Consider the following 12,331-nt stretch of genomic DNA (forward strand, 5'->3'; position numbering starts at 1 on the left):
GAGTATTTGTGACATTGTATGATAAAGTACATGCACTATTGGGCTCATCTTACCCACTAAAAAAATTTATTTCGTTAGTCCTCAGCATTGTTTATATAGCCCTGCGCCTCTAAGTATACTGTAGCAAGATGGCGCCGCTTTCGCCGCATCTCGGCCCGAGCCTTTAAAGCGGCGTGTCATGTCTATTCATATAAGTCATTGAATACACTATTTATGTGCGCTGCCCAATTCTGTCCGGCTGGGTTACAGCATTTTACAACTGTGGACCGCTTAATTTCTCAGCAGACTAGTCTAAAACTAAGGCGGCGGGTGATATGCATTCTCTCTTTAATTTACTTTAGTTATTATTAATTAATTGTAAGTGTGACTTTAGGACAGACTCACCTGCGCACTCTCTTAACCTGCTGTCAAATACGAAGCCGTTTGTGCAGGTCTGAGGAGAGAAGAGTCCGTGTTAGTGTGTCCGTCTGAAAAAATAAGAAGGTGAAGCAAGGTGTGGACTTACCTGTCCGTGTCCAGACCGGATACAAAGCAGAATAAATACCAGAGCAGCCAGCATCCTGTAGAAAACAGTTTCTTTTACATTTCTCTCTGAGAAGGACCGTGTCACAGCCTATTCATTCAAACTTCAAAAGTTAAGAAAAACAACCAAAAAACTGAGTCCGCTGCTGCGCCAAACCCGGGTAGAAGGAATAAAGTGGACTACTGACCTTTCAGCGGAACAAAACCTGAGGCCACACATTTCAAAAAGCATGCTTTTAATGGTTTCTGCTGAGCTCCTTCTCCGAGGAAAGATTCAGACGACCCGTAAAGCAGAGAAGCCAGCAGGGCTCACTCCTCCAGCTGCCCCAACTATGCGCCCAGAGCCGACAGCAGCTTTTCATTAACCAGCCGAGGCTGAGGCTGAGGCTCATGGACCGGGAGCTGCGCGAAAATGACCTCCAAAAACATAGACCGTCCCCGTTTTTCTGGCCGGGGCTCCGTCGGCTGCGCGGACTGCTTTAGCAATGCAAATTGACGGGCCCCCTCCGAGCACTTTCCACCCCCAACAGCTGGATTCAATCAGGAGATCCAGCCCCCTTCGGTCAGAGACAGACGGCCCCACAGCAGCGCAGGAGCACAACACACACACATATATATATGAGACCCTATTTTTTCACATAGGAGATTGAGAAGGACTGCGCTCTTCTGGACAGAGATCTCTGAGGTTGGAGCCACTCTTCCAGTCTGGGAGTCACAGCACCAAGTGCTCTACTGAGGCCTTGACTCTCCAAGTTTCATTATTTCCTTTTTGGTATTTCTCAAGCTTCTCGTGCTTCTTTTTCCTCGTTACAGTTGCTTGGGACTGCTACATCTATCACCTCTGCTTTCTTCTGTATCTTACCTATCACCACAATGTCCGGTTGGTTAGCCATCACCTGTTTGTCAGTCTGGATCTGTAAGTCCCACAGTATCTTAGCCCTGTCATACTCCACCACCCTTGGTGGAGTCTTTGACTGTGGGACTTACAGTCCATACTCAGTACAGATGTTCCTGTACACTATTCCAGCCATTTGGTTATTGTGTTCCATGTACACTTTGCCTGCCTGCATCTTACATCCTGCTGTTAAGTGCTGGACTGTCTCAGAGGCATCATCCTGCCTGACATGATAGACCCCGGCCTCTATTGCCGCTGTGCTGTCTTTTCTAGCCACTGGTAGGATTTGTTGATATCAGCCACTTCCTCAACCTGCCAGTGATACATGCTATGCAGGAGCTTGTACTTCCATGAGGGTTCCTCTTTCTCCTCTTCCTAGCTGGGTTTCTGCTGCCTGAGACATTCACTTAGCAGATCATCATTGGGGCTTTCTTCCTGATGTCCTCCAGGATCTTGGTTGTTTCTTCCTGTATCATGGCTCTGATGCTCACTGATCCTCTGCCTTCCTCCTTTCTCTTAGTGGACAGTCTCAGGGTGCTGGACTTAGGCTGAAACCCTCCATGCATTGTGAGGAGCTTTCATGTCTTGATGTGGCTTCTCTCTCCTCCTTTGTCCAGGTTATTATACCATCAGGGAATCTAATGACTGGCACCCCATATTTATTGATGGCTTGGACTTTGTTCTTACCATTCAGGTGACTCTTCAGGACCTACACACACATGCATACGAACGAGGTGTAGAATGATTAACAGCCGATGGAGACCCTTGTGAGATAGGTAAACCAGCTAGCTAGCCTTTTGCTACATTTAGCGTCTAACTAGACTTTTGACACGTTTTTAGCTAGTTTTCTGCTTCTTTTAGCTTTAACAATTCAGTTTCAGCTTCTTCAGCAAATTCCAAATTCCAAATTCTGTTCCTCTGTTTACATTTAGTTCCTAACAATTTATAACATATACAGTTTCAGCAGATTAAACTTTAAATTCAGACATATCATTTAGACAGTTTTAGTGAATTCTGATAAGACGCCTCAGACACTCATTCCCCACATTACGGAGAACATCAACACCCAGAGGACCGACGGATTACTGCACGCGCTTCAAGGGGAGGAAGGAAAAATAAATAAATGAGACAGCTCATAAATTAAGGGTCACCCACTGATTCCTTTATTTGAAGTCAAATTCCAATTAGGTCACCAACCCCAACAGATCATCCACGTTCAGGGTAACCCAACCCCCTTAGTTCCACTTCAAAGTTTCCGATTTTACAGCTACAAAAATTCTTTCCAGTCAGGATTTACAGTTTTTACATTTCCATCAGCACACCTGGACAGGTTCTGTAACATTCCTTCTGCAGCAGCTGAATGTTGTCTTTACAAATATGTGGAGCAGACCTGCTCTGATCAGGTTAAACCTCTAACATTTCATGTTTTTATTTGGTTTGTTTTTTTACACTTTGAAAATATATATCTTTATATTGATCATTTACAGACCTGATCATACCACTATTTTGCAAAAATAGAGGCACTTAACTTCCACAACTTCCTTTGTGCCTATAAATAATATAAAACACTGCCCATTTATTTACATTATATCTGTATATTAGTGTTGTATTTAAACGTAAGAGCAGTCTAAAGCTTCTGATCAACCACAGTCTGCAGCTGTAATTATCCTCATTGCATATCACAATCTGGCTGGCTGGAAGAAAAGAAAAAAAAATTGCAGAGGAACGCACGTCTTTATGATTTCCACAGATGTACTGAACCACATAAATCTCTATGTTCGCTGCTGCTGCCAAGAGTGTTTCGGTTAGACTTGGATCAAAGAAAAAAAATACTAAAAAAAAAAAAAGGGAGAAAAAAAAGAAGCTTTTTGATGCAAGTTGATGAATGAAAACAAAAGAACACATTTCCTCTTGTGGAGGTGATGATCAGACTCGACCCCCGTGTTGGACTAACACCGAGTTTATAAGGTCACTTGTGTTCAGAACTGGAGGGAATGAGAAAAATCAAGAAAAATGCACTCTGTTGCTCTCACGCTGGATGTTCCACACGTCAAAAACGCGATTATCCTGCTTCCTTTTGGCATGAGTCGTCGCTTCATTCAACATGTAGAATCTGTGGTTTAAGACCCAACAGGAGCACTGAGACAAACCTTTCCCACTGAGCGTGTAAAGCTCGTTGCATAGAACTGTAACCACAAGAAGAAATACTTTTAATCTGAACACCTTTTAAAGTGGTGATAATTTAACCTTTGCTGGAAGGACAAAAAGCAGAGCTGCTTAAATATCTTGTCTGTGTAGAGCTGAACCCATGCTGGATAAATGAAGACGTCCGGGAGGCGCTCTGCGTCGGGCCCCCGTCACTGCTTTAACAAGTCCTTGAGCACAGCTCCTCCACTGGCCTCGGCCGAGACTGGCACAGGTGTGAAAGTGGGCAGGGCGTCCGAGATGGGCTTCATCAGCAGGTGACCTCCTGGGCCACCGGAACCAGAAGCAGCCAGCAGAGGCACGGCTGCAGAGCGAGGAGCCAGGAAGGGGTTGGCTTCACCAGCACGCCTGATAGACGCTGCAGCTCCTAGGGTGAAAGGAGCTTTAAGTTAAACTACGTATCATGTTTGTAAGGAAAAATAACAACAACCACCTTCCATTTATTTTAATAAGAACGATAAAGAAAGCTCCTGGCTGTGGCATTTCTCAGAGTCATGTTTTCACCTGCAGCAGTGGGAGCAGAACCGCTGGTTCTGCCTGGAGGTGGGGCACTCAGAGGCTTGATGCTGTGGACTGGAAGCTTTGGTGCGGGCAGCGAAGGGGTCGACTCCAACTCCAAAAACTTCACAAACATCTCGGAGAAGGACTGAAACAACAAAGAGTTGGCAGTGAGGAGTGCTTGCATGACAGACAATTTATAAAACATATGGAACACCAAACCTGTGGTGCTTGTATTGTTTATTTACAACTCCAGTTCTGACACTGAGGAAAATGTAAATAAAAACAGAATGTAATGACTTGCAAATCTCATAAACCCTTATTTTGTTCACAGTGGAGTATAGTAAAAACCAAACGTTTAAAATAAGAAATTGCACCATTTTATTCTAGGGAAAAAAAAAGGTAATATTGAATTTGATGGCAGCAACACGTCTCTTTAGAGTTGTTCCAGGTCCATGTTCCTCACTCTTCTTTTAACATCAGTCTGTAAACATCCAGGAGCTGAGGAGAGCAGCTGCTGGAGGTTTTAGAGGGAATGTTGTCCCATTCTGCTCTGATGGAGGATTCTAGCTGCTCAACAGTCCTGAGTCTTTGCTGGATTGGTTGCTTGATGGGAGCAGATGTTGTTCATAAACCTGTATACATTTTTTGCATTGTTGGTGCCTCTCCAGATGTGTAAGATGTTTAAGCCAGAGACATTAATACACCCCCATACCATTAGAGAGGCAGGGTTTTAAACTGAGCGCTGATAACAGGATGGATGGTCCCTCTCCTCTTTAGTATGAAGGATGTGGTGCCTGTGGTTTCTAAAAGAATTTCAAACTTCAATTCCTCTGACCACAGATCAGTTCTCCTCTGTCCCTCAGTCCATCTTAAATGAGCTTTGGTCCAGAGAAGACAGCAGTGTTTCTGGATGGTGTTCACATCTGGCTTCTTCTTTGCCTGATAGAGCTTTAAGCAGCATTAGTGGATGGTACAGTGAACTGTGTTTACAGGAAGTGTTCCTGAGTCCATGCAGTGATGTCCAGAACAGAATCAGACCTGGTTTTAATGCAGGGGCCCCTGAGGGCCCCAAGATCACAGACATCCAATTCTGACTTTAAGTCCTTTGAGCTCAGAGATTTCAACAGATTCTTGGAATCTGTCGATGATATTATTAACTCTAGATGATGGGAAATTCAAAGACTTCCCAATTTTCCATTAGGGAATAGTATTCTGAAATTGTTCCCCTATTTTTAGATGCAGTTTTTTGCAGACTGGTGAACCTCTGCCAATTTTTACTTCTGAGAGATTAATCCTCTCTAAAATGCTCTTCTACCCACTCCTCTTATTGACTTGTTGCCAATTAACCTAATCCAGCTGTTTCCTATTCTTACCACTTACTTTTACAGCCTTTTGTTGTCCCATGTTCACCTTTTTTGAGATGCGTTGCTGCCATAAACTAAAAATTACTAATTTATTTTTAAAGAAAATGGTACAATTTCTTAGTTTTAGTATTTGATATGTTTACCATGTCCCATTGTAACTAAAATATGGGTTTATGAGATTTGCAAATCATTGCTTTCTGGTTTTAATTTACATTTTACACAATACCCCAACTTTGTCAGAATTGGGGTTGTATTTCTGAACAAACAGAGATAAATTATGAGTGAAAGGGGCGGAGAGTTATTTTCATGAGTACATATTTGCTCCCAATGGTATTATATAAAAAGAACTATTTTTGAGTTGACATATTTTTTTTGTTTTACCGAATTCAGCCCCTGGCCACTGGTGGGCCTTTGTGGAGTGTTTGGGACACTTTGTGCTCCTCTTGCTCCCAGCCAACTCGACACCCATCCAGTAACACCGTGCCGTCCATCCTCCTCCAACATCTGCAGATGGGAGGAAAGGAATAGTAAAGAAAGCCCGGTGGATTTTGAGAGGGGATAAGCTCTCCTAAATATCACTAACACTTAATAATTTATGATCCAAACACATCAAAGGTTAACTCTTTATAAACTGGCACATTAAGCAGCAGTCTTTTTTTGATTTTCTACGGTTTTCATTAAGGTGGTCGGATTATTCCAGGTTTAATTGTTTTGGGGATTTAAAGCCTAGCTATACTTGAAGGAATGTATATCAACTGTGAGCTTTCATGGCAGACCTTTAAACATACATTGCCTTATGTTGAGAAATGACTGACTTATTGTGGTTCATCATGCGTCCTTTATCTCATGGAATATTTTTAAGCTCTCACAACATATGGGGTTGCTTAAATTATGTGCTGAGAATGACCCTCAGCTACTACCACATCAGAATTTAGGTCAGTATTTGTAAATCTGACTGAGTTATAGACATTTTGGTGTTTGGTAATGTTCATTAGCTGTGGCAGTCATCTTGAATTGGGATGATCCAGAAGTTAATCATCTGTAGATGTACATCCAGTGATTATTTCCTGAAATTTTCAATAAGATCATGAACAAGCATTTAGATCTCAGAGTATAAGTCGGGAATGACTCTCAGCTAAAACTACACCAAATTGTAACTCAATATCTGTAAAATTATACGAGGCATAACCATTTTTGTGTTTACTAAAGCTGCTTAGCTGCGATGGCCATCTTGAATTGACTCCAAAATTCATGCAGTTGTAGATTTACATCCAGTAATTACTTTCAGAGATTTATTGAAATTCATTCAGTGGTTTATGAAATAGTTTGCTACAGGCGCATAAACACACAATCAAAAACATCATCAACCTTTCACCTTCAGCAGCACAATATTCTGTTTCATTAAACAGATGTGCAGAGGTAGTTGGACTCTTTGCAAGCAGGCCATATTTTCACATATTTTGTAAATAGCCACCGTCACTCATGGCCCATGATGCATTACATTTCACAGGCACATAAAAGGACGGTGCTGCACTGATAAAACTGTTGCTCAAAAGTCTGCTTGTTTTGTACAACACTTCGCTTCAGTAAAGTTGGAAATTTCAAGAACAATAACAGGAGACGAGGGAAGGATGCAAAAAAAAAAAATCCTCAACAAAACTAGACAAATGACCTTGTTGCAAAAAATGCAGAGTGGATGCTGACAGCAGAACATTAGCTAAAAGCTAAATGAAACAAAACAGTAGCTTAAAAGGCAAAAGTAGGAAAAATGCAAATTAAAAGTAGCAAAATTGCAGCCAAAAGTAGCAAAAACCCAGCCAAGTGCTAAAAACAGCAGAGCAGTAGCTAAAATCTAAAAGTAGCAGAACAAGAAATAAACAGAGCTAGTCTGCTGTAGATTTCAAAGAGAACAAACTTTAAAAGAATTAAAGAGATATCAATGTATTTATGGGGATAATACTTGTAAATAAAGTTCAGTATTTTAAAAGTTAAAAAAAACAAAAGTCCTAGCACCCATCTCCTGAATGAGCTGGGCGTTTTGAAATCTGACTGGCTAAAAATGGCACAAAGTAAGCAGAAATAGTCGGATTGCAAAAAACGTCCAACAAAATAAACAGGACAACAATATGCTGACTCGGCATTCACACAAAAAGTAGAAAGGCCTTAAACAGAATAAAAGTGGATCTGAAGAGTTGAGATCTTATTTTCCTCTTCCTCTGCTCGTGTTTTCCTTTAAGAGTGTTGGGTAACACACTTTGGAATCGTTGGATGGAGTCCCACAGACCTCATGCCAAAGAGATTTGGATAAGTTTGAGCTTTCCTTTTCGGGGCTGAGCTCTGAAGACTTTCAGGGGGCTGTTGGACAGGAACTTTAATAGCTGCCTTTGAAGAACAAGCTTACATGAGTTATTTTTTTTTTTTTAAACTGGAAAAAAGGGCTGTAGTTTTATGGTCAAAGTAACCTGTGTGTGAGTGTGTAAACAGTAAGATGAACTTTAGGTCTGACCTTTTATAAATTTCATGCTTTAGTTGGCGCTAAGGATTGCAATACATCTCAGGTTTTTAGAAATTTTGCAAACCACAAGAGCAAAACTTGGATTCTTAAAGTATAAAAACCAAAAAAAGATGATGTTTTCACTGAAGTGAGTAGTAAATTATCTAGAGCACAACTTTTTGTTTTACTTGATTTAGTAAAATAAATAAAGATATCTAAAGTAAATGTAATGAGATCTAGTGTTTTTAGTATGATTACCAGGAGACAAAAGTTAAAAGACACAATCATGTTTTTGCTTGTGTCTGTGCGCATTTGTCTGTCTGTTAGCAAAATATCTCACAAACCACTGGATGAATTTTAAAGTATTCAGTGGACGTACATCAACAACTGACCTTTAGAGATAAATAAAAACACACAATACCTAATCAAGGTTTAAAAAAAAAGCCACAAATCTAATATATTTGCGATTTAGGTCCACTGATCTGAACAATCAATCAACACAGATTACAGATTTGAATAGTTTACATATTGCTTCATTTTACTACTTTACTAGAACTACTAGTATTGTTCAGATACTACATACTTGCCAACCGTCCCGCATTGGGCGGGACAGTCCCGCATTTAGCCCTCCCCGTCCCGTGTCCCGCATCACCCTGTGCGGGACGGCCAAAAGTCCCGCATTTGGCCCTCACACACCACACTTTGTATTTCTCACACAAAAAAAAAAAAACACACGCACACGGCCTTTTTGTCACTTTAGCGCTATATTTAGCGAGTTTTCACGCTATGCTGTCCCACATTGACATTCCCAAATGTTGGCAAGTATGGTACTATAGAACCTATGACAAGCAACTACGTTTGGCGCCTATCCAAGAAATTAATAAAAACTGTCCTGCTGTTGAAGTTAAACGTGATAACTGAAAGAAAAAAAAGACATTTGCCACAGTATTCAAATCACCCGAGTCAGCAGTACTGTGTGTTCATCATGTTAAACTGACGGCTGCAGTATTTAATAAAATCACATGCCAAATGAACACTGAAGCCCCACAAGGAAACTCCCAGGTCCCAGAGTTATTTGTAGATACTGGAGCTTCTTCATCTGTTTTACCAGAAAGTGTCTACAAGTAACATTTTGTACAATGCTCACTGACAAAACCTAAAATTAAACTAGACACCTATGCAGAAGATGACCTACCTGTAATTAGCTGCATACAAACTACAGCAGGAGGAGCAAATCAAAACAACGCAGTTCCAGCATTACTCTATATTTTAAAGACTGTATCACCACTACTGGGCCTGGACCTGATTAAAGCACTGCAGATAAACATTATTAGAAAAAAGTGAAAAGTGACTTTCATAAAAGAGGATGATACATAGAAACCTCCCAATGACACAAAACCCTGCGTACTTAATAATGTGGATGCTACTTCAGTCCACCATCTTGAACGTGTTTCGAGGCTTTAACTACAAGGTTCTAGTAAACAACACAGAGCATCCTGTATACCAAAAACTGGGACGTCTACCACTCAGCGTATGTGAAGAGGTTTCAGCAGAGCTCAAACCCTGACTCCAAGCTTGCATCGTTGAACCAGTGGACAAATCTGAATGGGTGAGTCCTCTGGTGGTGGCACGAGGAAACCACGAAGGAGACTGGAGACCTTGTGTTGAGCTCTGTGAACCTAATAAAAGTGTGATAGTGAACTGGCAGCCTTTTGCCTCACATGGAGGACTTGTTCACAAAACTGGTTGGTGCAAAACATTTTAGCCACATTGATTTAAGTTCAGCTTACCACCAATTGCCTCTACAGCCTGATAGCCGCAGTCTTACAGCTTTCATAACACATGAGGGACTTTTTCAGTGTACACAAGTTCCTTTTGAACTTCTTTCAGCACCATCTGCTGTCCAAAAGTTATGAACAAAGTTCTGAAAGAACTATTTGGATGATATTATAGTGTATGGGCATTCCAAGAAACATCATGATGAACACCTAAAAGCTGTTCGCCAATGCCTTAAAGACGTGGGCCTACAAATCAGTTACAGTCAGTCAAGTAATCCATTCCTGGGACATGTCATCTCTAAAGAGGGCCTGCACCCATTCTAGATCACCACTGAAACACCTGCACTAAAAAGGTATGGCAGCTCTGCAGTCGTTCCGGGGCTTAACCTCCTGGTTCAGCAAGGTTCTAGCAAACTGTGCGGCAGAGGCTGAGGCACTGCGAGGACTACTACTCAGGCCTAACTAAAATGGACTGATGCAGCGAATAAAAGAGCTGCGAACATTCACCACAACAGACACCTCAGACTAGATGACAGTACTGTGACAGGATAGGACAGAAGAGACTGTGTTAAAAAAATAACAGTAAGATACAGGACATAGAAGACAACATCGTATTCTGTAATAGTGCTTGGTGTAATGGCACAGTTACTGTAATAAAGTTCATGAGTTTCACAGATGTCTCCTATTTTCCTTAAAACTGCCACACCTGTCATTATGTTTTTAAAATCAAAGTAATTTATGAACCTGCAAGTTAGTTAGCTCACATCTGAGGACACATAAGCTATATGTCAGGTTTTTAGGCTTAAAAGGTAAAAGCAAGCATACATCACACCAGGTCATAAGAAGTTGAAGCAGATAGTCTGCATATTAGACTCACCTTATCAACCTCTTCTCGGCTCAGTCCCAACACACTTCCCATAAGCCTGAGCACGTCAGCCCGCTTGGGTTTAGGTGTGTGAAAGTAACCCAAAAACAGGTTACGCATCAGGACTCTGCAGGCAGAACAACAGAGTTATTCACCTTTTTTTCTTCTTATGCATCTGCATAAATAGATAAATCTTGGCGTACTTTTACCAAGTTGGTAAATGTACTTCTAAACAGTTCTAAGTCTGAAGTAGATAAACCTTCCCGAAGGGTGAAGGTGACGCGATAATGTTTTTAGGCTGTGTCTGTGAGTGTGTGTTAATCTGTCTGTTACCAAAATATCTCATTAAACACTGAACAGATTTTAATGAAACGTCCAGAAAGTAACCTTAGAAAAGCACAAAAATCCAGTCAGTTTTAGAGATACTGAGCTAGAATTTGATGTGGTAGTAGCTGGGAGTCATTCCCAACACAAACTGACACCGAGCATTATCATATGAGCTCACACACAATGTTATGTTTTAATGTTTGCTCAAGATGGCTTCAACTCCATCATTTCGCAACATACAGTATGAAGATTTTAATCTAAAACTCTGGCATGAAAGGCAGCGGGTCATAGGCATTCCTTCAAGGAATTCTAGACTTTAATTCTGTAAAGCTTTTATACATTTAATTTTCCCACAATTTGACAGAATCCTAAATGTTTCTCATAGATGAAGGCGTTATGAGCATTTGATCAAATCATGGAGGATCTCCTAATACTTCAATCTATGTGGGTTAATCTGTTAAAAATCAGTGGTGATCAGCTGACAAAAAATCTCTTTTAGTCAGATAATTTGAAAAATAGCTTAATGCAGAAAGGACTTTCTCCAATCAATTTTAAAATATGTAATTAAAACCCAATTACACTTAATCTGAGGATCCCAGATATATGATAAGAGTCAACTTACTTGTCTATCTTCCCCTCTGTGCTGTTTAGAAGATTCATCAGTTTCCTTTGTGCCTCCTCCAACATCTCCTGCCTCACATTCACTGCAACACAGAGCAAAGGCCGGTGTTTAATTAGATTAAAGCCAAACTATTAAACATGCATTTTTCCAACAAATAAATGCCCACAGTAGATAGTTTAACTGCCACTCTTAAGATAGATTAGAGTTTTTCCCAACGCATAAAAAAAGGTTACACTTTCATTAATTTAAAAACAAAAACGTTACTTTTGTATGAAAGTAAAAGACATTGTGATGAAACATTAACATTTTTCAGTGTAAGTTTTCTTTACATTATATTAATTAATTTTAAATGAAGTCCCCCAAGGCTCAATTTTGAGCCCTGTTTTATTCTTTATTTTTATTAATAACAACAGGATGAATATGTCTACAGCAGGGGTGTCAAACCCAGTGACACAAGGGGGCCAAAATTAAACATTTGGTCCTAGCCAAGGGCCAATCATGATCAATATTTATTAAAAATTATATAAATTAATTAGTTTTAGATGTATTATATCAAATCATTCATTTATAAATATCAATGACCTTTTCCCAGTTACAGATTATACAGAATTTAGAGCAAACAAACTTTAATGAACACAGACAAATAGATCAAACTTCAAAAAGCACATCATTAGCTGTCATTTCTTACGCCTCACTCAGCTTTTAAATAAATTTTTTTAACTTTAAAAACAGATTTTTTTTAAAAAAGCCATCAACAA

General features: G+C 40.3%; 2 protein-coding genes across 2 annotated transcripts in view; both read right to left on the reverse strand.

The window, feature by feature from the left end:
- Positions 1 to 1,032, reverse strand: part of fbln5 (fibulin 5) — a 26,671-nt gene extending 25,639 nt beyond the window's left edge. Inside the window, exons 1-3 of the mRNA XM_017417248.3 lie at positions 711 to 1,032; positions 506 to 560; positions 385 to 433 (exon numbers count right to left, since the gene is read on the reverse strand). Coding sequence (XP_017272737.1) covers positions 385 to 433; positions 506 to 560; positions 711 to 754 — 148 coding nt within the window. The 5' untranslated portion in view covers positions 755 to 1,032. The remainder of the gene's footprint in view (positions 1 to 384; positions 434 to 505; positions 561 to 710) is intronic.
- Positions 1,033 to 2,557: 1,525 nt separating this feature from the next.
- The window catches only part of trip11 (thyroid hormone receptor interactor 11), a 28,240-nt gene continuing 18,466 nt past the window's right edge, over positions 2,558 to 12,331 (reverse strand). Inside the window, exons 17-21 of the mRNA XM_017416303.3 lie at positions 11,574 to 11,655; positions 10,637 to 10,751; positions 5,869 to 5,991; positions 4,127 to 4,268; positions 2,558 to 3,989 (exon numbers count right to left, since the gene is read on the reverse strand). Coding sequence (XP_017271792.1) covers positions 3,775 to 3,989; positions 4,127 to 4,268; positions 5,869 to 5,991; positions 10,637 to 10,751; positions 11,574 to 11,655 — 677 coding nt within the window. The 3' untranslated portion in view covers positions 2,558 to 3,774. The remainder of the gene's footprint in view (positions 3,990 to 4,126; positions 4,269 to 5,868; positions 5,992 to 10,636; positions 10,752 to 11,573; positions 11,656 to 12,331) is intronic.

Source organism: Kryptolebias marmoratus, linkage group LG10, assembly GCF_001649575.2.
Source record: "Kryptolebias marmoratus isolate JLee-2015 linkage group LG10, ASM164957v2, whole genome shotgun sequence".
NCBI lineage: Eukaryota > Metazoa > Chordata > Actinopteri > Cyprinodontiformes > Rivulidae > Kryptolebias > Kryptolebias marmoratus.